This window comes from Oryzias latipes, chromosome 22, assembly GCF_002234675.1.
Source record: "Oryzias latipes chromosome 22, ASM223467v1".
Taxonomy (NCBI): Eukaryota; Metazoa; Chordata; class Actinopteri; order Beloniformes; family Adrianichthyidae; genus Oryzias; species Oryzias latipes.
In genome coordinates this window covers 1,767,644-1,787,828 of record NC_019880.2, presented here as the reverse complement: position 1 = coordinate 1,787,828, position 20,185 = coordinate 1,767,644, and the positions used below count along the sequence as shown (strand labels likewise).

The 20,185-nt window shown below is 44.6% G+C and overlaps 3 protein-coding genes across 6 annotated transcripts; 1 reads left to right on the top strand and 2 right to left on the bottom strand.

Moving 5' to 3' along the window:
* Positions 1 to 502: 502 nt before the first annotated feature.
* On the bottom strand, positions 503 to 5,747 carry golga5 (golgin A5). Its single transcript, XM_011490071.3, has 13 exons — positions 5,568 to 5,747; positions 3,928 to 4,563; positions 3,341 to 3,544; positions 3,036 to 3,255; positions 2,844 to 2,967; positions 2,563 to 2,766; positions 2,051 to 2,221; positions 1,853 to 1,981; positions 1,685 to 1,783; positions 1,389 to 1,611; positions 1,215 to 1,314; positions 1,077 to 1,140; positions 503 to 1,004 (listed from the first exon to the last, which is right to left on the bottom strand). The coding sequence occupies exons 2-13, from the start codon at positions 4,553 to 4,555 to the stop codon at positions 927 to 929; spliced, it is 2,244 nt and encodes a 747-aa protein (XP_011488373.1). The 5' UTR covers positions 4,556 to 4,563; positions 5,568 to 5,747; the 3' UTR covers positions 503 to 926.
* Positions 5,748 to 6,767: 1,020 nt separating this feature from the next.
* Positions 6,768 to 16,525, bottom strand: rtf1 (RTF1 homolog, Paf1/RNA polymerase II complex component). The gene is made up of 18 exons (XM_020713533.2): positions 16,373 to 16,525; positions 14,313 to 14,423; positions 14,086 to 14,230; positions 12,587 to 12,782; positions 12,363 to 12,480; positions 12,174 to 12,285; positions 11,966 to 12,104; positions 11,715 to 11,892; positions 11,558 to 11,640; positions 11,384 to 11,471; positions 11,200 to 11,307; positions 11,034 to 11,111; positions 10,048 to 10,169; positions 9,878 to 9,935; positions 9,710 to 9,787; positions 8,019 to 8,120; positions 7,739 to 7,853; positions 6,768 to 7,658 (listed from the first exon to the last, which is right to left on the bottom strand). Exons 1-18 carry the CDS (start codon positions 16,454 to 16,456, stop codon positions 7,552 to 7,554), a joined length of 2,022 nt encoding a protein of 673 aa, XP_020569192.2. The 5' UTR covers positions 16,457 to 16,525; the 3' UTR covers positions 6,768 to 7,551.
* A 243-nt stretch (positions 16,526 to 16,768) lies between these two features.
* Positions 16,769 to 20,118, top strand: LOC111946835 (complex I intermediate-associated protein 30, mitochondrial-like). 4 transcript variants are annotated; one of them, XM_023951690.1, is made up of 6 exons: positions 16,769 to 16,801; positions 17,136 to 17,298; positions 18,177 to 18,681; positions 18,750 to 18,935; positions 19,030 to 19,104; positions 19,871 to 20,118. In XM_023951690.1, exons 3-6 carry the CDS (start codon positions 18,181 to 18,183, stop codon positions 20,009 to 20,011), a joined length of 903 nt encoding a protein of 300 aa, XP_023807458.1. In that variant the 5' UTR covers positions 16,769 to 16,801; positions 17,136 to 17,298; positions 18,177 to 18,180; the 3' UTR covers positions 20,012 to 20,118. The 4 variants fall into 4 exon arrangements, with proteins under 4 accessions (XP_023807458.1, XP_023807459.1, XP_023807461.1 ...); XM_023951693.1 differs by lacking the exon at positions 16,769 to 16,801 and adding an exon at positions 17,544 to 17,603; XM_023951691.1 differs by lacking the exon at positions 16,769 to 16,801 and having other exon boundaries at positions 17,128 to 17,298.
* Positions 20,119 to 20,185: the final 67 nt, after the last annotated feature.

Below are 20,185 nucleotides of genomic sequence, written 5' to 3'. Positions count from 1 at the left end.
TAAAAGAACAATGTTTAATGTTTACACCTCACTTACAACTATGTATAGATGTTTCCTGGTTACTCAGTTATTTTTTTAAACTACAATGATGTTTGTTTTTATTTTTGCATCTTTCTTTTATAAAGTTAGGTATTTGATTGCTATTCAGCCATTTCAATAGTAATTTAATTTGTGCAGTTTATTACATTTTTGTTGATCATAAAAAAAAATCAAACTGAGAAAGTACTTTTTAAGTGTAGAAGTGTCAGAATTTCTTTATTAAATTACATTTAAAAAAAGTTAATAATTTTATAATAAGATATTTAATAATAAGATAATTGAAGATATTTAGGGCACAAATTAGTTTTCTTTTTCCAATTAAACATAGTTTTAGGCAAAAGTGGGAACAAACACACCATCATGTTGTCACCCTCTGTTTTTAAACAAATTATGGGCCAAATGTGAATTTTGACATGTGGTTTGGAGTTTAACACATAATAGAAACATCTCTGATAACATTCAATTGTCTTTAATAGACTTTATTTTCTCTGGACAGGATCAGCTTAACCATCAGAGATCTCAGTAACCACCAATAAATAAAAAAGAACCGGGTTCCACGATTTCAGGGCAATTTCTCCAGAAACTGCATAGTGTCGTTTATTAAAAGACTCTGTTTTAAATACAATCTCTCAGGACATCAAAGAACTGAAAGAATATAATCTGAAGAACTTTCTATTTCAATCCTTTCAGGAGACAACCAACACAATAAACTGCTCTGTACTTAAAACCCAGCTATCTGATAACCGTTCTTCTATCAACAACCAGAAATGAGTCAGAGTGACCTTCTTCGTTTCTTAGCATCTCTGTGCAAAATAAGGAATTATTAAGTCTAAAGAGTCCGTATTCCAGCAGCTTCTGTCCATTTTAAAGCGTGACGTTCAGGTCTTCTATCTGCCGTCGGGGCGGCCGTGCATTTCAGGCGTGTACGTCAGAAGGACAATCATGACCCACAGGTGCAGAACCGCCTGAGAGAGAAAAAGTTTCATCAGTTTCGAATCAAATTGTTCAAACGTCTCAATTCTTCAACAAAAGCTCACCATGTAGAGAATAACAAACATTCTGGCCGCGGGGTAGCGCCTCAGGAAGATTCCCAGTCTTATGCTGTGAGAAGGGAAGCTTCTGGTCGTCATGGTTTCACCTCAGCAGGACACAACGATGGCGTGGAAGCGGCTTACCTGAAGCGGTCGATGGTGCTGGCTGCCTTACGAACTTTTCCATAAACTCCTGGAGCGTCGTGGTCGCTGAACAGCACCGGGGAGTTCCTCTGTCGGGCTCCTGCCGTCACAGAAACATCAGCGCTCTGCTCGCACAGGTGAGTTTGACGTGCAGCAGCGTCACGTCTTGCGTACCTGGCCCCTCCAGGCCGCTCATGTTGATGGCCGGCCCCCCGCTCGGCCCCCCCTGGGAGCTCTTCAGCTGCTGCTCCAGACGCTCCAGCTGGAAAACCAGGGAGCTCTTCTCCGTGCCGAGCGCCTCCAGCATGGTCTGCTTCTGGATCAGCGTCTCCGTCAGCTGGTGGAGCCGGTTCTCCAGCTCCGTCTGGCTGCTGCTGCTCAGAGTCTTGTTGGTCAGCTGGAGTGTGGAGACGGAGAAGAGCGTCAGCGGTTCCCCATTCATCCCGTTAAAAAGAGCGAAATCAGCAAACCTGATTCCTGAGCTTCTGGATTTCGTCTTCTCTGTCTTTGATCCGACTCTGCAGGGAGGTTTTGGTTCGATGGTGCTCCTCCTCCAGATACTGAAGCTCCTAAAACACAAAACACGTTCAGCCAATCTGCACAAAACCCTTCAGACTGCAGCTTCCATCCTCTCCGACCTGTCTGCAGCGCTCCATCTCCGCCTCCAACTCCCGCTTAGCTCGACTCTGCGCAGCTTCCTGCTCCTGCAGGTGCATCTGCTGCTCCCGCCACGACTCCGCCTCCGCCAGGGCCTGAGCCTCCAGATCCTGGGATGACGATCACACCTGAAGCTTCCGGGAAATATTCTTTTTTTACAGATCATCAAAGCCGCTCACCTGGATTTCGGCGCGGAGCGTGCTCACTTGCCCCTGCAGTTTCTGGATCTCTTCTCTCTGCAGCTCTTTTTCATGACGCAGCGCCTCCATCTCCAGAACCGTAGTCCTGCTGCTGTCCGTCACGTCCAGACCAGAACCCTCCTTCAGGCTGTTTATCAGCTTTTCTTTGGACTTGAGGAACATTCAAAACACAGAAGGAACAGAAATAAAATAATCATCATCATCAAAGTTGTCTTTTTCCACTAAAAAGTAGACATTCATATTCTGTTAAAAGCAGAAAGACATCAGATGTATGACTCTAATATTTTAAGGGAGAATTTCTTTCTTCCAGGTTTCCTCCAGTAGTCATTTAATTCATGAGCAGCAGGGGGCGCCGCTGCCCCACTTGTAGTAACTCTGCCACAAAAAATCTGCATCAATTGTTTTCAAGAGAAGTCCAGCTTCACTGCATCATCCTTCTTCCTCCTCAATCATGTAAACGGGTTTAAACCTGAAGGTCAGGCGGTCTTCACCTGAAGGATGCGTGTAGCTTTGCTCTTGTAGTCCTGGAACTCCTGCTTAGCGGACTCGGCTGCAGCTTTGGCGCTCCTCACCGCCTGCTGGAGCTCGTCTACCCGGAGTCTGTCCTCTGCTGCACGCCGCTCCGCCGCCGTCAGCGCCTCCGCCAGAGTCTGCCTCTCGGCCTCCAGCTTCCCCATGCGGCCGGCGTACTCGGTCTGCAGGAGGACGGACCGGCGTGTTCAGCGCCGTAAAACGCCGGATGGTTGGGAGGAGGCGGAGAAGGAATGTTCACCTGCATCTGTCGGTAGCTTTCCTGTTCCCTCCTGACCGCCTTCTCGGCCTCCCTCAGCCTCTCCTGCATGGTTTCCAGCGCCTGCGAGTTCATGCTGCTGCCCTCTGTGTGGTCCTGCATGATTCTAGACGGGACAGAAGATCTGAGACACACGCTGAAAGTCTTTCTCTGGGGTTAACGGCAGCAGGGTACCTGGACGTCTCTCTCTGAGCCTCCTCCAACGCAGCGTTGCGGGATTTCAGAAGCTGATCAGCTTCATCCAGTCTGACCTTCAAGACCGCCAGCTGACCGTCTTTGGCGGACAAAGCTTCACTGAGGTCATCGACCTGCGAGCGAAGATCTCGAAACGCGCGGTCCTTCTGGGCCTGCTCCGAGTTCCACCGGTCCGCCCGCAGACGGGCCTGGTTCAGCTCTGAGGACAGCATGGAGGACAGAAGGGATCAGCTGAGAGAGCGGCGAGGGCTGACCGCCCGTCGCTGACGGCTCTTTTCCTTCACCCTCTTGCAGGTCTTTGGCTCTCTGAATGACCGACGCCATCTCCTGGTTGAGGGACGCCACCTCGCTGCGCAGCAGCTGGTTCTCCAGGCGCAGGCTGGACAGGACCTGGCTGGCGGGCTCCTCCGTGGGGGGAGGAGGGGGGGTCCCCTGTTTACTGGAATCCTGAAGAACAGCCAAGCTGGAGTCTGAACTGTCAGGTGTGTCTTCAGGGAGAGTGAAAAAATGAGAATTTTAACACATTGTGCAGGTAAATGTGGCTGTTTGGGGAATTCAAAATAATAGAAAGATTTAAGACACAAACAGGCAGAAAGTTACAGTTTATGAAACTGGACTTTGAACGCATCAAGGAGCAGTTCTGAGTCCTTCAAGCTGCCTCCAGAAACGCATCGCTCCCCGGAATGTGCAAAGCTTCAGTGTGCAGAAATTCATGAAAGCTGCTTTTTTAAATCACTCAACAAAACTGAAATTAGAATAAGCATTTAAAGGAAACATAAATCTAAATATTTTAGCTTTTCAAAGCAGTTCAGCTTTCAGCAAGCTTCATGTTTTTCTGTACATGCTGAGCTTCGTTTTCTTCCTCACTGACCTTGGGTTGGTTCCTCTGACGTTCGGTTGCTGTGAGCGGACAGAGAGCTCATGCTGGAGGTCCTGGAGACGCCGCGGGTGGAGGGGGGCGTGGGCGGGGCCGACAGCGTGGCCTGGACACAGGCGGGAGGCGGAGTCGGGGTTGGGTTCTGCAGCTCTGGGATCGGAGCCGCCACTTTTGCCAGATCCTTCCTCGAATCCCGTCGGCTGATTTCCGGAGGATCCGAGCTGTTCAGGAAGTTGAAGAGCATGTCGTCGTTCACGTCCTGCTCGCTCTTTTTGGGTCTCACAAAGCTGGACGAGCTCTTGATGGAGTTGGCGGCGCCGCTGCCAGCACTGGCTGCGTTACTGGGAATGTTGGCGGTCCCAGCCAGCAGGGTTGCACTAGATCTCTTGATGTTTCCCGCTGCAGCAGCGATGAAGCTCGGCGCATCATGACAGGGTGACGGTGCGTCAGCTTCCACCGCGGCCGTGGAAACAAACTCATTCCTGACATTGGATTCCTGTTCGTAGGACGATGAAAAAGAAGAGGTTCTGGCCTGGTTCTTGCTCAGAGCAGTCGCAGCTCCCTGGTCCACTTGATTCAGGAAGTGTTCTGCCTTTCCTGCCAGGTCTGTGAGCCAGGACATCTTGCTCCCTGAGGGAAGAATCAGAGAGTTCAGATGGGACAAACCCCAAAATGTAATTACCGATTAAAATTGATCCCAATCCCCTAATCCCAGTTCATCCCGTGAGCTTTCCCCACTCCCCATAAGGTCTGAAAGAAGAAAAAAAGAACCTGCCGAAGATGAAAGAAAAGCGGTGATGAAAAGCTGGTGTCTTTTAAGATTTAAATGTACAAACATGTCACACTAATATTTAAATTAGCTGCTATAACCACGTTGACAATCGTTATCTTTTTAAAATGTTTCACACAATAACAACATAAAAGAGCAACATTTTAACTGAGGGATCAGGTCCAAAGAAGATGAGGATTCACCCAAAGACTCTTTAGGACAAACCAACCAAAACGCAGATCAGCCTGAGCGTGACTTTTACCACGCTTCAGGGAGAACACAAACGCACCACGAGGGCACACAAACAAACAGAGGCCCTGAAGCGAATACAAACACGAAGCCTCCCAAAGTACACAAGACAGCAGCAAAGTTTGAAGATGAAACTGTCGTGAAGCTTTCCTTCACCTGATAAACAGCTCCCGTCTATGGGAAAACTGTGACAACATATTTCATTTGTTCATACAACAAAAATGTTTTTTTTGTCTGATGAAAACATGATCACATAGAAAATGCAGCTTGAAAACCATTTTCTCGCATTCTTTGATCCTTTAAATGCATAATAAAATTTATATTAGTCAGAATTGTCCGATCCGTTCAAACATTTAGACAAACAGGATCACAGCAGCTCCGAACTACAACCACAGTGTTTCACTGCAGCTACGATACTAACAGCTGCAGTTCTGCCTTAAACGACACCAGCTTTCACTCCGAAATGTGGGGGGAAAGTTAACTGTAGCAGAAGACACCCGACCTTAAAGCGACCCTATCGAGTCTGTCTGGGAGAAGCTCTGTCACAGCTGAAGCTAACATGCTAGCTAGCTCACTAGCTAGTGGCTCCAGAAAAAAAGAAAAGCTGTGGACGTACCGCGAAGACCTAAGGATGCAGGTAAATCTGTCTTTGCTCACAGAGAATCCGCTGCAGTTTAACCCCTAAACCATGGAATGACCTAAAAACCTGATTAAAGACATCATTCGGGAGGATTTTAGCCACATTCACAATACGTGGACCCGGAAACGATCAAGGACCTCAAACAGCGCGTCCTCGGAGAAGCCTGACCAGAAATGGAACTTTTAATTTCATTTTTAAATATTTGTTTGTATTACTATTGTTTTCCTTTAAACAAAACCACAAAAATATTAATCAATAATAGTATTTAACACGTCCTTTACAACACCATAACTGTCCTTGCTAAAGTGTTGTATTTTAACGTTTTGAGTATGTTTAGTCAAAACATTTTCTCAATTTATTCTATAAAATACGACAATAAACAAATATATTCTAAGAAATTATAACTATTTAAAGTGGAATCCACTTTTTATGTCCTGTCAGTCTTATTAAGCCAGTCTGAAGAAAATGTTCTGGTGCTTTGGTTAGAATCAGAAAATGTGGTCTGAATCCACCTCATAATACTAAAAGTTTGTTTTTAATATTCACAAAATATTAACCAACTGGATAAATGCTCTGGATAATGTTTTTTTTATTTTGTTTAACTATAAACTTATACTTTCCATCAACAGCACATTGTCTGCATCAAACACTGCTTTAGAATTCTTCCTTTAAACTTTTCTGCTTCATCTTCAGTTTAAACAGAATTAAGTAAAAACAAACAAAAAAAAACACATCTGATCCAAAAAGTGTCCAACAATCAGGAACTTTTAAACCAAATTCTTTTGTATCAGCATTTATGAATGCGTCTGCTACGGTTCTGTTGTTTCATAACGTAAAATGATGAGTGGAATAATTCTGCGTTAAAATCATCTGTAAGAAACGGAGGAACTTGTTTGTGAAAATGAAAGTTTCCAACAGTTTCATCCTCAGTAGAAAAATTAAACTTTCTCCAAGTCGAATCTTTCACGGAACAATCCGAGTACTAGAATTCTGTAATCTAAGGATTCAGATTAAAATTCACACACTAATCTCAGGATTCAGTTTACAAAGTGCCTTCTCTTTCAATACTTGGCAAATATTATTTAAAATAATGCAGCTTTTAAAGTCAATTCAAATGGATATTTGGAGAGACGGATCCGTAGACGGACTCGTCCAAATCAAAACCAGACACAAAAGTTACAAAACAGCTCCTTTTTTATTATTTTTTCCCGCATCACTCCAAAATGCTTATTTACACGGCATGCCACATCAATACAGGACCCGACTATGGACACAATCGATAACATGTATAATCTGCTCTGGAAGTCCAGGAGGTGGAGTTTCTCCCAACAACAAAAAAAAACAAAAACCAAGCAGAGAAAACAGAAACTGAGCAACGTTTTAATCGCCAGATCAGCCGTAGAAACGGTTCTGCTCAAACCGGCACATTTCAAAGAGCTAAAAACCCACAGATGTCTGCCTGACGAGCCGGGGATCATCTACAAAAATCCACGAGCGAGTTCAGTCTCAGGGTGGACTACAAGGATAGATGATCATAAAGGTTCAGGATTTACAAAATGTCGGCGAGGAGAAGCTAGCAGATTCCACCAGTGGTTAAAAAAAAAAAAGCCTGAACAACGTAAATCTTGTCAGACAGCATCTCAGTCCTGCTGTAGTCCTCAGGGTCCTTCTGAGTGAGGAAGGTCTCCTCTGATATAGAGACAGGATGGAGGGATGAGGGGAGAACTGCTTACAAGAGCTTCACTTTCTGATAAAAAAGTTTTCTCGTGAGGAAAAGCGTCTTTGTTCAGTTTGTATTTCCTCTGTTTTAGTCCATTGAATCAACATTCAAACGTTCTTGGAGTCATTCATGTGTACACACACACACATTCACACACACACAAAAAAAAACATTCATGCACGCTCTCGTCCAGCCACACACACACATGCAAGGCGGCATCCCAACGAAGCTCCGCCCACGTTAGATGAGGCCCCTCCTCTTCTTGTAGTCCTCTAGGTTGAGCGACCTGCGTGGAGCGCCGTCCTTCACGGGCAGAGCGTTGGAGCTGACCGACAGCGACTTGGCCTCTGAGGGGGAGGAGCCACAGCGTTACTGACGGAGGACAGGCTGCGTGTGGAGAAACAGCAGGAACACCTGGAGGCCTCACCTGCGTTGGGAACCTGCAGGTCGATCTTCACGTCAAAATCGTGGACTTTAAACAAATCTTCTGAGAGGTCTGTGGTTGGCTTCGGTACGTCTTTGTCCTTTGGACTCGCTTGATCCTGGAAAAACCAAAAGGTCAAAAGATCTGCCGGGGCTTTGGACCTGCAGGTAACATCAAAATCTTTGGTTCTCCTGAAGTTGATGCTTCCATGTTCTCCAGAATAAAACTCCCAGATCAGGATTCAACAGGAGAGAACCTGAGCAGAGCTGCGAGTCGGGCTCACCTGCGTGTTCTTCTCTGTGCTGGAGGGATCCGGACCCGACCCAGAGCCGTACTTCTGGTTCAGGTGAGCCAGAATGGCCGCGTGGACTGAAGGATCTCTGGCCTGCAGACCAACGAAGCGCAGAGACATTCTTACTCCACTTTCAGTCCAGGAGCAGCTGTCATGTTTTAATAACATCTTAATAATGTCAGAATAAAACAGCAAAGACTTCAAATAAAATCACTGATGTTGTAATATTAAAGTCAAAAGCAGAACGAGTGAAGAGTTTAAAGAGGTGACCTCTGACCCGCGGGTCCGTGGGTCACTCGGTACATCGGGTAACGTTTTCTTTCTTATCTGGTTCTGAAGGAATTTTAGTTTGGAAAACTACCGGATTCTGTCCGCCTCATCCGCCGATGACTCACTCTTGATGCACGTCGCCTCGGTGACGCGTCCTGAATACATTTAGAGCGTCTCCTTTGACCCCTAAATTAAAAGTTTAGTTTCTTTGGGGAGAAAAGAGCCAGATATTTCACTTTCACTTGTAAATAAAAGAAAGCTGCTTTTTACAGAGGAGTCTTCTTTGAAACTTGGATTTATCGTTTCCAAGTAACTGATAAATAATGTGCAGCAGCTGACTCTAATAATAATAATAACGTTTCATTTCTAGTGGATTCACGTTTATCTTTACATTTAGAAAATACCAGTTTTGTGACGGTTGCATCATTTCATTTTGTAGAATTTATCCGTCACACCTTAGAGGTGGGAGGCGGCTGAAGTTGATGTCCGGTTGTTGGCGTCCGCTTTGGCGTTTAGGGGAAACGCCAGATCACGTTTGGGTGGATCCAACACAAACTCTAAATATTTAACTGAGGATGAGGATTCAAGGAAAACTTAATTGTTAATTAGAGGAAACTTGTCCAATTTTCTTTTTTTTTGAATTTTCCTACAGAAAAGTTAAATTAGGCATCAGTTAATAAACTTTAGCACAGAAAATACTTTAAACTGTTAGTTTGCGAGCTTTCTTTTTGTTAAATATTTTTATTTTGTTATTAATATTTTTTTTTTAAATCTATTTTAGCGCATAGTGAAGCACTTTTATGTTGTAGTTTTTTGTATATTTTAGTAGTAAGTTTTTTTTTTTTTTTAATGTATGAATGTTGCACTGATTATAAGGGACTTTTAATTCCATTGTAAGTATAAAAAAGACAGTAAAGTCAATGAATCAAGATTTAATTAAGAAACAAAACAAAGTGTGATTCATCTTTTTGCATAATCTGATCCTGGATTAAATTATTATTATTTTATTCTATGATAAAGACCTGCTGATGTTTTTAGAAATCCACCTTTCATTTAATCTTCATCATCTGTGAATCTTCTACTCACGGTTTCAAACCGTCTTTTTAAACTGCGGTAAAACTTTAACGTGAAAAAGAGACATTTCTGAGAGCAGAAGCTGAAAACAATGTTACTACGTTCTGTACGAAGAACAAACATCGTCTGACATCAAACCAGTCTGTAGCCTAAAAAAAAGTCAAGAATCTTTTCATATTTATTCCTTCGTTTTAACCGCAAACCTCCCTTTTACTGCATTTGCTCACATTCCAAGTATGCGGCAAACTGTGTCACCGTTTGGTTTTACTCCTATTTTTTAAATGAAGTCTCTGTTGATTGTAATCAGGAAGAACGAACAAGAAGACAGAGAGGCTCACGTTGGACACCATGGTGGGTTTGCATTGTCTCCGCGTGAAAGGATCCATCTGCTGGTTTTTGGCGTTCTGCCCCTCAGCCTGGAAGATAAAAACAGAAACGTTCCTGAGAGGAAGAACCTTTTAACGCTTCAGGTGAAGGTGAGACATCATCAGGAGGAGGACACTCACCACCAGAGCTTTCTCAGATTCAACAATGTTCCAGCTTCTGTTCCTCTGATTGATGTAGCTGCAGGACACACACACACACACACACAAACACACACAGGCGTTTCAAGACCATGACATTAAAACATTAAAAGCACAGACAAACGCACAGACGGCATCCCAGAAGCTCCCACCTGATGGCAGAGATGTTCTTGGTCCTCTGTCGGTCCAGCGCCTCTGCCCTCTCCTCCAGCTCGTTCAGCTCATCTTGGATCACTTTCACTTTCTCGCCGTCTCCGTTCTCCTCCGCCATGGCCTTCAGAACGCACAGAAACCCAATCAGATCCCGAACCCGTAAATCTGACCTGTCAGTCAGTGTGACGGTAAAATCGCTCTAAAAGTCAGCGAAAGCTCAGTCGTCTGGTGAAATTCTGATTCACAAACAAACAAAGTCTCAAATCCAGCCTTGATGGAGAAATGATTTACCGCTGTTCACTTTACAGAAAGGTATGAACGGCTTTGTGTGCCTTTTTTTGTTTTTTAATAATCCTTGTGTGTGTATGGATGCATATTTTTATAAAACCTTTAATGCCAGATTTAAATTTTCTTTTTTTTGTGATGTTTAAAGCTTTGAAAATCACAATAAAGAACAGATTTACATAACATGCATTTTGGGCTTCCGTGTTTAAAGCTCTCGCCCTGAACGACCGTTGCTACGTCAACCGGGTCAAACTTTGACCAATAAGGGACTTGGATTTGGTGGAGACGTATGGATTTGCTTTATCTGGTGAATCCAGACACGGCGACGAGCCCGACGATGTCTGCGTTCCTTTCTCAGATAAAGAAATCACGGCTCCTGACACGATGGTCATCCAGATCCGCCGTTGCAAAGACGGCAAAATCGTGAGACATGCGCTGGTAACGGGCGTCAAATGCCCGGCGTGTGCCTCGCTTAAGTGTTCGTCGCCCGCAGCCTGCCCGTAGGAGAAATGTGCATGAAGAATTTCTCTCTCCGGGTTCACTGAGTCATCTGGATTTTTGGTGCGGGTCACGTTGGGCGTTTCCTCCTTTTTCACCGGTATCCACCCATAAGGGAGGCTGTGACTATGGCTCCACCAAAGTCTGCCCTCCAGCCGCCACTGGAGAGACAGACGCTTGGAGGCGTCAGACCGGCGTTTACCTTGTCTTTGAGCAGCTGCGTTTTCTTCATGGCGTAGTTGGGCGGAGCTCTCCGGAAACGGTCCTTCTCCTTCACGATCTGCAAAGCAAAAAGGACAAAGCGGCTTTTCCCAGCAGATCCTTTGGGGTTTGGAGGAACGCTCTGCTCTGGGCTGGATCCCACTCACATCCTCGATGTCTTTGTCGTTAAACTTGTAGTTCACAGCCTCCTTGATGGACTGCTCCTTCTTGGTGATTTCGTCCAGCGTTGGAACCTGCATCCCGGCGATTATCATCTGTAAAAAGACCAAACCGTTGGGCTGAACTGCACTGCTCTCAGGGTCTAACCGTCTCCGTGTTTGTTCTCCTCACCGCCTCTTTCCACTTCATGAATTCACTTTCGGTGAACTCCTGGTTGGATACGAACTCCAGCCTGAAGACCCGGGTGTCCGCGCCGTGCCTGCAGAAGGTTCATGGTCTTCAGGATCAGGAATGTTCAGAGTCACGGAACGCTTCACCACACACACGCAGACGTTTTCCACGCACCTCAGCTGCAGACCCTTGTTTGTCCGTGTAGATCCCAGTTGGTAAACCTTCGCCGTCTCCACCACGTCCACGATTTCAGCGACCTTCGTGACAGAAGAGGCGGGATCAAACCTGCACCTGAATCTCCGCTTGGCATTTGCCCGAAGCGCCGGCTCACCCTGTAAACCGGCTTACTGCTGCTGTTCCCGATCCCTATCCTCACGAAGCAGCCGGTCACCGTCTTGGCGAAGAAGGGCATGTGGCACCAGCGCTCCAGCTTGTGTCGAGACAAACGGATGCGGTTGAGTTCTTCCGGGAGGGAAACCGGCTGCGACTTTGGTGGAGTCTCCTCTTTCCTGGGAGCAGAAGGTCGACTCGTAAGGTTTGACGGACCGCTGAGGACCCCCGCGGCGAGGAGGAGATACTTACTCATCATCATCGTAAGACGAGGAGCGCGAGCTCCGATCGCTTTTCACCGATGACTTATCGTCGTCTTCCTCCTCTTCCTCCTCGTCGTCAGAGTAAACCTCGCTTGTCTTCAGGGGTTCGCGCTTGGCCAGCAGCTCGGCTGCAAAAGTTCCCGGTTAAATCTGAGCTCTGGCGGTGGGGCGTGTCTCGGCGCGGAAACCCGACTCACCCGTTTTGTTTTTCTTCTTCTCCCGTTCGGCCCTCAGCTCCTCCATGGCCTGAGACTTCTTGTCCAGCTTCTCGTCACGTTTGGACCGCCTCTCTTTGTTGTGGGACATCACCTGCAGCACAGCAGCGCCAGTGGCTGGTTAAACACCGTCTTACAGAACCGAAATCTAAATTCGGGTTCCGAGCTCACCACTTGAGAGTCCTGAACCTGAGACTGCTTCTTCTTTTCCTGCTCTTCTTCTTGTTTCTTCTTCTTCTCCTCTTTTTCCTTCTTCTTCGCAGTCTTCAGCTTCTGCTTGATTTCAAACCTTCAGAAAAACAAAACCAAACAGAAATCTGCCGTCGTCCTCCAGTTCAGACGTAGCTCCGCCTCTGATGAGTGCCAGCAAAGACGCCGGCCCTCCCGCCACTCACCGTCTTTTCAGCACCTCCCTCTTCTCGATCCTGTTGAACAGCTCCTGCTCCCTCTCCTTCTCGGTCATCTGCTCCAGACGCGCTCTGTCTTCGGCGTCGCCCATCAGGTCGTCGTCGTACCCGTCCTCGAACTCGTCGTCCTCTGAGGTGTCCGAGTCAGAGGACGAACTGTTGATCTCGGAATCCGACACTTCGCCTGGAAGGATTCAGGCGTGAAAACGTCAGTGATTTCAAAGGAAACGCTCGTCTAAAAACCAGCAGAAAATCTGAACGTCGCTTAACTTTTGGTTTTTCTTTTTCATTTTCGTAACTTGTTCTATTGTAGGAAAGTTCTAGTTTCGTTTCTTCATGGCGTTTGTTGACATTTTGAGTTCCTCCGTGATAGTTTTTAGGGGATCTTTATCAATCTCATAGCTCCAAAGCGTTGGTGATTTGTCACCTCCTTCATGACAGAAAAACTCCACACAGCTCAGCAGATTTCACTTAAAGCGGTGGAACTCAACCTTTTTCAGGTTAAACGTCAGACAATATTTTCATGGACCGGCCTGCACGAGGCTGAAGTGGGCGTCTGATGGTTTTTCCCCTTAAATTTTAGGGGGTCAAGTTCATCCTCTGTGGAAAACCTGCAGCTGCTTTAAACTTTATTTATAGATTTGGTGAATCTGTAATAAAGGTTTTCCCTTAACACATTACTGACAAAGTTAAAGCTAAAGAAAATGGATGTAAACTTCAGCCTCATCTGATTTGTAAGGTGTGACGAATAAAAACAACAGTCACCAACACTGGTATTTTTAAAATATAATCACAAATGTGAATCCATCATTTGAACAACTTTATTAGCAGCATCCTCGTAACAATAGAGTTTAGAGCTTTCTTTTATTTTGAAATCACATGTTCTTCTGTTTCCTCTCAAACACGTTAGATTTTTTTTTTACTTCGCTAGCTTGTGTTTTTTTTATTTAGCGGTCAGAGATGCCGCTTTAAGAAACTAGCGGATGGATTTACGACACGTGAACGAGCGACTTGACATGCGTCAAGAATGAGTCAGGTGGAGAGAATCCAGAAGCTTTATTTTTAAATAAAAATGAGCCGGATTAGAATGAAAACAATGGAGGTTGTGTTTTTTTTCCCCTCTGGGCAACGGTACCAACGGTCCCAAGGACTGGTACCGGTCCGTGACCCGGGGGTTCGGACCACGAACTCAAACCAATGGAAGTGTTTTTCCTGGTTCAAGCATAACAAGTGAGGTTGCTATAGTTGCTATAGTAACATGTCGAAATGAGCAGGAATGAGGATTATTTGCCGGGTGGCGTGCCGGCCGGGATAACCCGGATGACACACAGAGTCATGTCATCCAGAACATCTGCGGTATTCGAGGACCTGCTTTGGAGTTCTCTGCCTTCTTCTCGTGTCTGGTCTGTTTGAAACCTGAAGACAAGTGGATGCTAAAGCCCGTTTTCGGAGCGCCGTTCCCTCACTAACACGGCGAGGACACCCACCCTCCTCTGGAGCGGAGCTGTCCCCCGAGCTGCCTCCATCTGAGCTGCCTGAAGCTTTGTTGACCTTCTTCTTTGTAGCGCTCTTCTTCTCGGAACCTTTGCCCGGCTTTACCTTCTTTTTCCCTTTGGTGCCGCCGACAGTCCACTAAGAGAGGAGGAAGACTTTCACTTAGTAAAGATCGGCAGGTTCTGGGTCCCAAAGGGGGGAGAGAAGTTGGGAGCGTCACCTCGTCGTCGCTGTCGGATGTTTCCGAGTCTGTGGATGCTGCTGGTTTGCTGACGGGTTCCTCCTGCTCGCCGGAATCCACCCGCTTCCTCTTTGCTAAAGACAGCAGCTCCTGGGAAAGGAAAACCAGAATTTCACCTAAAGGTTACACAGAGCAAGACGATCCAAAGCAGAAGTCTTTGAACAGAGACCGGAGGAAATGGTCTTCACAGAGAAAGTCATGGCAATGCCGCCCCCCTTACTGTCACCCATCCGTTTACATTCTCTCCTGCTAGCTTACAGCCACTCACACCCCTAAACCCAACATTAGGAGTGCAACAAAAAAGGCGAGCAATTTTAGATCTGTCCATCATCCAGTTCTGATCCAGATTCCAGCTCAGACCAGGAAAACAAAGACGTTCATGGATCTATGCGTCTGCAGGTGGATGATCAGAATGGAGCAGAGCGGGAAGTTCAGTCTATTTTTATATCACAAATATGATCTTTTTCAAACTGTATTTTTTCTACGCTATTTTAAGCTTCATTTTGTCCTCCATATTCATCAGAGCGAGATTAAGTTCAGACGCCAGATGATAATTAAACTTCAAAATCTAAAACATACAAACTGATTAGATAGATAGATAAAAACATTCATTAAGCTTTGTTAAAACACAGATAAAAAGTTAACCAACGAAAACATCTAAAAAAACAACAACTTCAAACCCAACAAGAATCAATAAAAGACTATTTATAAAAATGAACACGAGACATCTCGTAAACTGAAGCAAAGGCTGCAGACGGCAGATCTCTCACCTCCCCTCCCAGCAGCACCCAACATGCAAATTAAAGATGTAAGATTTTTTTAAATTGTATTTATTTTTGTCATTTAGAGAAGTATTTCTAAATCAGCACAGACCCAAAAACACGGTCGTACAAAAATGAGCTAAACTTATTGAAAAAAAAAAACAAAAAAAACATGAAATATTTTGCACAAACTTCAATTCCAAAATTCTTCCCTGAAGAATAAAAAAATAATTACTGCAGGGTACAAGATGTACATTTTCCATGATTGTGTTAGATTTTGGACTTTAATAATTATTCAAATTGATTGTGTAAAAAGATTACAAGTATACTGGACATGTTCACCCGGAGCCCTCATGAAAAGCAACGGTTGAAAATCCGTGACCTCTGAGCACGATGTGCTTAGTTCAGCGTCCGCCAATACTGCTCAGGAAGTTTAAGGTCCGCCACTTTCAATGGCTTCCACTTAATTATGATCCCACTAACAGATTGTTGGAGCACAAACTAGCGAGTAGAATGGCATCATATCATAGAATCACCCTGTAACTTGTTAAGAGAGCAACTACTCTGTCAGATGCTTGTAAAAGCATCCTGGAGGACAGCGGTGCCTTCACACACCCGTTGCTATGGAGACGACTGGACGGCCGGGTGAAACTTTTTTGTCAATAAAGTTCGAAAGAAAAACGTTCTTCATTTGAACCCCAACTTTAATCCTGTAATATATATTAAAAGAGATGTGATTCGGTGGGTGTGACGGTCCTGCTTCGGCGTTCTGCCGCCAACACTTGTTTGTCCACACCACCAAAATAGAAGGAGCCCATGACGTCACGCAGGTGAAACGGTTCAAGCTCAGTGATCCTGAGCGGCTCCACACCCGATTCGGTCTAAGCAAACATGGTATTTTAAACCACAACTTAACAACAAGGGGAGAAAAACAGCCCAACGCCGCAGTTTGACCGCCAAAGAAGCAGATTCCAGGTGATGAAAACAAGCTGGAGGCCCGTGGCGCGACATTCACTGGCAAACATAAAGCCTTTGCCACAAAGTTCATTTCACATTTAGCCTATTCATCGACAAACAGGAAGAGTTTTAAGCATTCCCAAAGCCTTTATGGTTGTAGCGTAAAGTTTGCCGTAATAAAACAGAGTAGAGACCATCCAAAAACTAGTTTTTTAAGCGTTTGTGTTATTCGAGCGAGGCCAGTAGCTTAGCATCTATATTAGCTTCAACACAGCAACAGAATCCAGCGGACGAAAACGAATGTTTAAAAAGCGTAAATACCTGATCTAAATTGTCGTCACTGGCGCTGTCCTCCGAGTCAGAGTCAATAACGACCCGACCTTTCCGCTTCTTCACATTCACCATGACTAGCTGCGTAGCTAACCCGCTGTTGCCACTTAGCTCGTCGGCTCTGCAGTCGCCACACAGAGGGAACACTGAGCATGCGCAGACAGGCTGTTATCGAAACGAGCTTTCGTTTACGATTTTTTTAAATTTGTTTTTTTGTTTAATGTGGACTTTATTTTAAATTACAGAAAATGTTACTCTTCTACGGTGAAGTCATATTAAATAAACAGTCATAAATTAAAAAGGAAAAAAAAAGGTTGAGTGGATAATTCGGTAGATGCGGAACCAATGTCTGAAATAATGTTTCTTTCAGAACAATATTCTTAAATGCTCCCAATCTGCGTTCAAGAGCATACACTGCCGGTACATAACCTAAAACTGGTTTTAGTTTTTATTGATTATGACTCTAATGGGTTTTATAGATATAAATAAATGCTTTTACTGTTTTAACATTTTAAGTATTTCAATAGCGTCTGACCACTACTACTTCTAAAAACTAGAATGTGACATCATGGTCAAATTTTGTAACAAATTCTATGTCTAATTAATTAAATGTTTCTTTTTCTTCGTAGGATATATTAAAATAAATTATGTTTATATATTTTTATGTTCAAATCAAAACTACAGCGCAGGTTTTTCTCTTTGGCCCGTTTTTATTGTCTTTTACAACATGAGTAGTTTGGTGTCTTGAATGCAGCTCGGTTTCCTGTTTGGATCCGGACAACCTTGAATTTTCCCACCGCGGGACACGAGCGGTTCTGGTTTAAACTTCGTGGGTCTCGTGTCGCGACAGGTTCTAACGGAGTAAATCCACGTTAGCCATGTAAAACCCTGATAGAAGCAGCGGAAGACCGGACGCAGTAAGTGAGAACACCTGAGATTTCTTCTGCATTTTGTTGGATCATTTGACTACGACGAAGTATTACGGCCACCATAAGATTGAAGTAATACATTTATAAAAAAACGAAATTTTACGACATTAAAGCCGTGCAATTTTGTAAAAAAAAAAAAATCAAATTTCAATTTGAATTTCAATCAATATATGTTTGATTTATGGCTCATAAATGAAACTGTAGAATCATCTTCTTTTAAAATATTTTTACAGAGAAAAGAACATTATCTGTTTCATCACTGCTCAGGAATCTTCCTGAATCTGCTTTACTTTGTAAGTGTAACACTTTAAATAAAAAAGACGTCAGTTCTTTAGTTTTTGATATTGACTTTTCTTAAAATGCATTTTTTACGTATTATTTGGGAAATTTTTCTACTTTAAATACGTTACAACTGTATACATATAAATTTTTGTTTAATCTTAAACTTTAACAATTTTATTTGGGCTTTATTTATTCCATTAATTTTACAACCTGTCTTGTAAAATGATGTTTTTCCCGTAATTTTTTGATTTTTAGTTATTTCATTCACTTACATTTTGATCATCAAAATATTAGAATCTTAATCCAAATTTGTTATTTTTCTTAATATTGCGACATTCAGCTTTTCAACACCATTTCATGACTTTATTCTCATTCATTCTTTTAGGGTGGGCACAATACTTCACTGTACATTTAGAAACCTGTGAACCTGTTTACCTCTGAAAGTCAACCGTCTTAAATATTTTTGATTTAAAAAAAAAAGCAGAAAAATGAGGTTTATTGTTAACTAAAAGCTTTAGAAATGTTTTTGTGTGATTGGAATGAGAAAGAAGCATTTTTTCGTTGATCTTGTGTTTTCTTTGGAGGGAAATGTCTCTCCCAAAGATGACACGCCTCCTCTCGCGGCGGCCGCTGGTCTCCATCCAGCAGCAGCAGCTCCCTCCCTCCACCCTTGTACCCGGCAGAACTCTGATCCAGAGCGAGTACAGACGACCCGGTAAGCCCAGGGACAACGAGCCGCCGTGGCAGAAGATCAAGTTCGACCTTTCAAAAGGTTTGGAGGGAGTAAAGAAGCACTTCACGCTCCTGAAGAACGAGTTGACGGGCCGCTGGGTGGGCCCGGAGGGTAAGCCCATCATTGAGCACATGCTTGAGCAGAACCGAGTGGTGTGGGAATTCAGAGGCCCGGAGAGCCTGCAGCAGTGGACCCTGTCCTCTGACCGAGAGATCGGAGGCCAAAGTGAGATCTACATGGAGCTGGGGAGGAACAGCACCACCTGCCTCCTGTACGGGACTCTGTGTTCGACGCCCCCGAGAGACGGAGAGACCCGCTACAGCGGCTACTGCACGGCGCGCTCCAAACAGCCGCTGGTCCGTGCCGCTTTCCCCGTTTAGAAGGAGGCCCCCGCTCTGTGCTCACCGATCTCCTCTCCTTCCAGGCGTCGTTCGACAGGAAAAAACACCACGACTGGTCCAGCTTCAACTGCCTGCACCTGCGGATCCGCGGCGACGGACGCCCGTGGATGGTCAACATCGCCACGGAGACGTACTTCTCTCACCAGAAAGACGACATCTACAACTACTTCATGTACACCAGGGGGGGGCCCTACTGGCAAGACGTCAAGGCGAGTGGGATTGTCCCAATCCCTGTCCTTCTGTGTGACAGGAAGTACACGAATCACAGCACTTTACCTAAATAAATATAGATCCTATTTACAGATACCGTTCTCCAAGTTCTTCCTCACACATCGAGGCAGAATCCAGGACGACCAGCATCCTCTCTGGCTGGATAAGGTAACGTTACTTCCTGCTAGAGTTCAGTCTGTATTGTTCACCGACTCCTTAGGTTCTTCTGTTATCAGAAACGGTTGTGTTTTGTCACAAAGGTGACACGTTTCGACGGACGTCGAAACGTGTCACCTTTGTGACAAAACACAACCGTGTCTGAGTCGCACTCCCACACTCTGCTTTAGAGCAGAACCCACATTTATACTGCTCAAATCAAACATTAAAGCACACAAAAATAGTTTTATTCTGTCACAATATTGTACTTTCTATCGTTTACATGATGGGATTTGGGGCTTTAACTAAAACGTTTACAAAGCAGTAAAATGCTGAAATTGCAATAAATGGTCACCTTAAATGTGCTGAAACAATCCTATAGCAGCTGGAAGTATTTAACGAATCAAATTACTCCATTTATGCATCTGACCAATCAGATGGACTCTCCTTTACACCATTAACCAATCAGATGGACCCCTTTGATGTTCGCCTCCTTTGTAGACGAGGGTCATTTGGACTCATTTAAGTTATGTTGACTGTTATTAAAATTAAACCGTGAAATGGAAATTATGCATTTGGTTGTTATTTGTTCATGTAACGCAAATTATATCATCATCGCCGTATTGATCACCAATATCGCAAGTTTGTCCTCATTTCGTGCAGCCCTAATGGATGCACGCAGAAACGGCCTGTTTTATACTGAACATCAGTCTGGAGACGCCCGTAACGGTGGCCGGAACCGCCGCCAAAGCTCCTTCCATGTCATCTGTGCCCGCAGATCAACACCATCGGGTTTACGCTGGGAGACAACGCAGACGGGCCCTTCCAGCTGGAGATCGACTTCATCGGCGTCTGCAAAGACTACGCTCACACCGAGGAGTTCGCCTACGAGAAGTACAAGAGGAACCCCGAAGTTTGACCGCCGCTCACAGCACGGCGAGCGCTTCCACGCGTTTCCTTTTCACCCCCCCAAGCTGCTTTCATCTGTCAGGAACTGTTCAATAAAGTGACAGTTTCCGGGGAAAAGTTTGTCTTTTTTATTATAAAACAAATATTGAAACACAGAAAAAAACAGCACCAGAAATGCATAAAA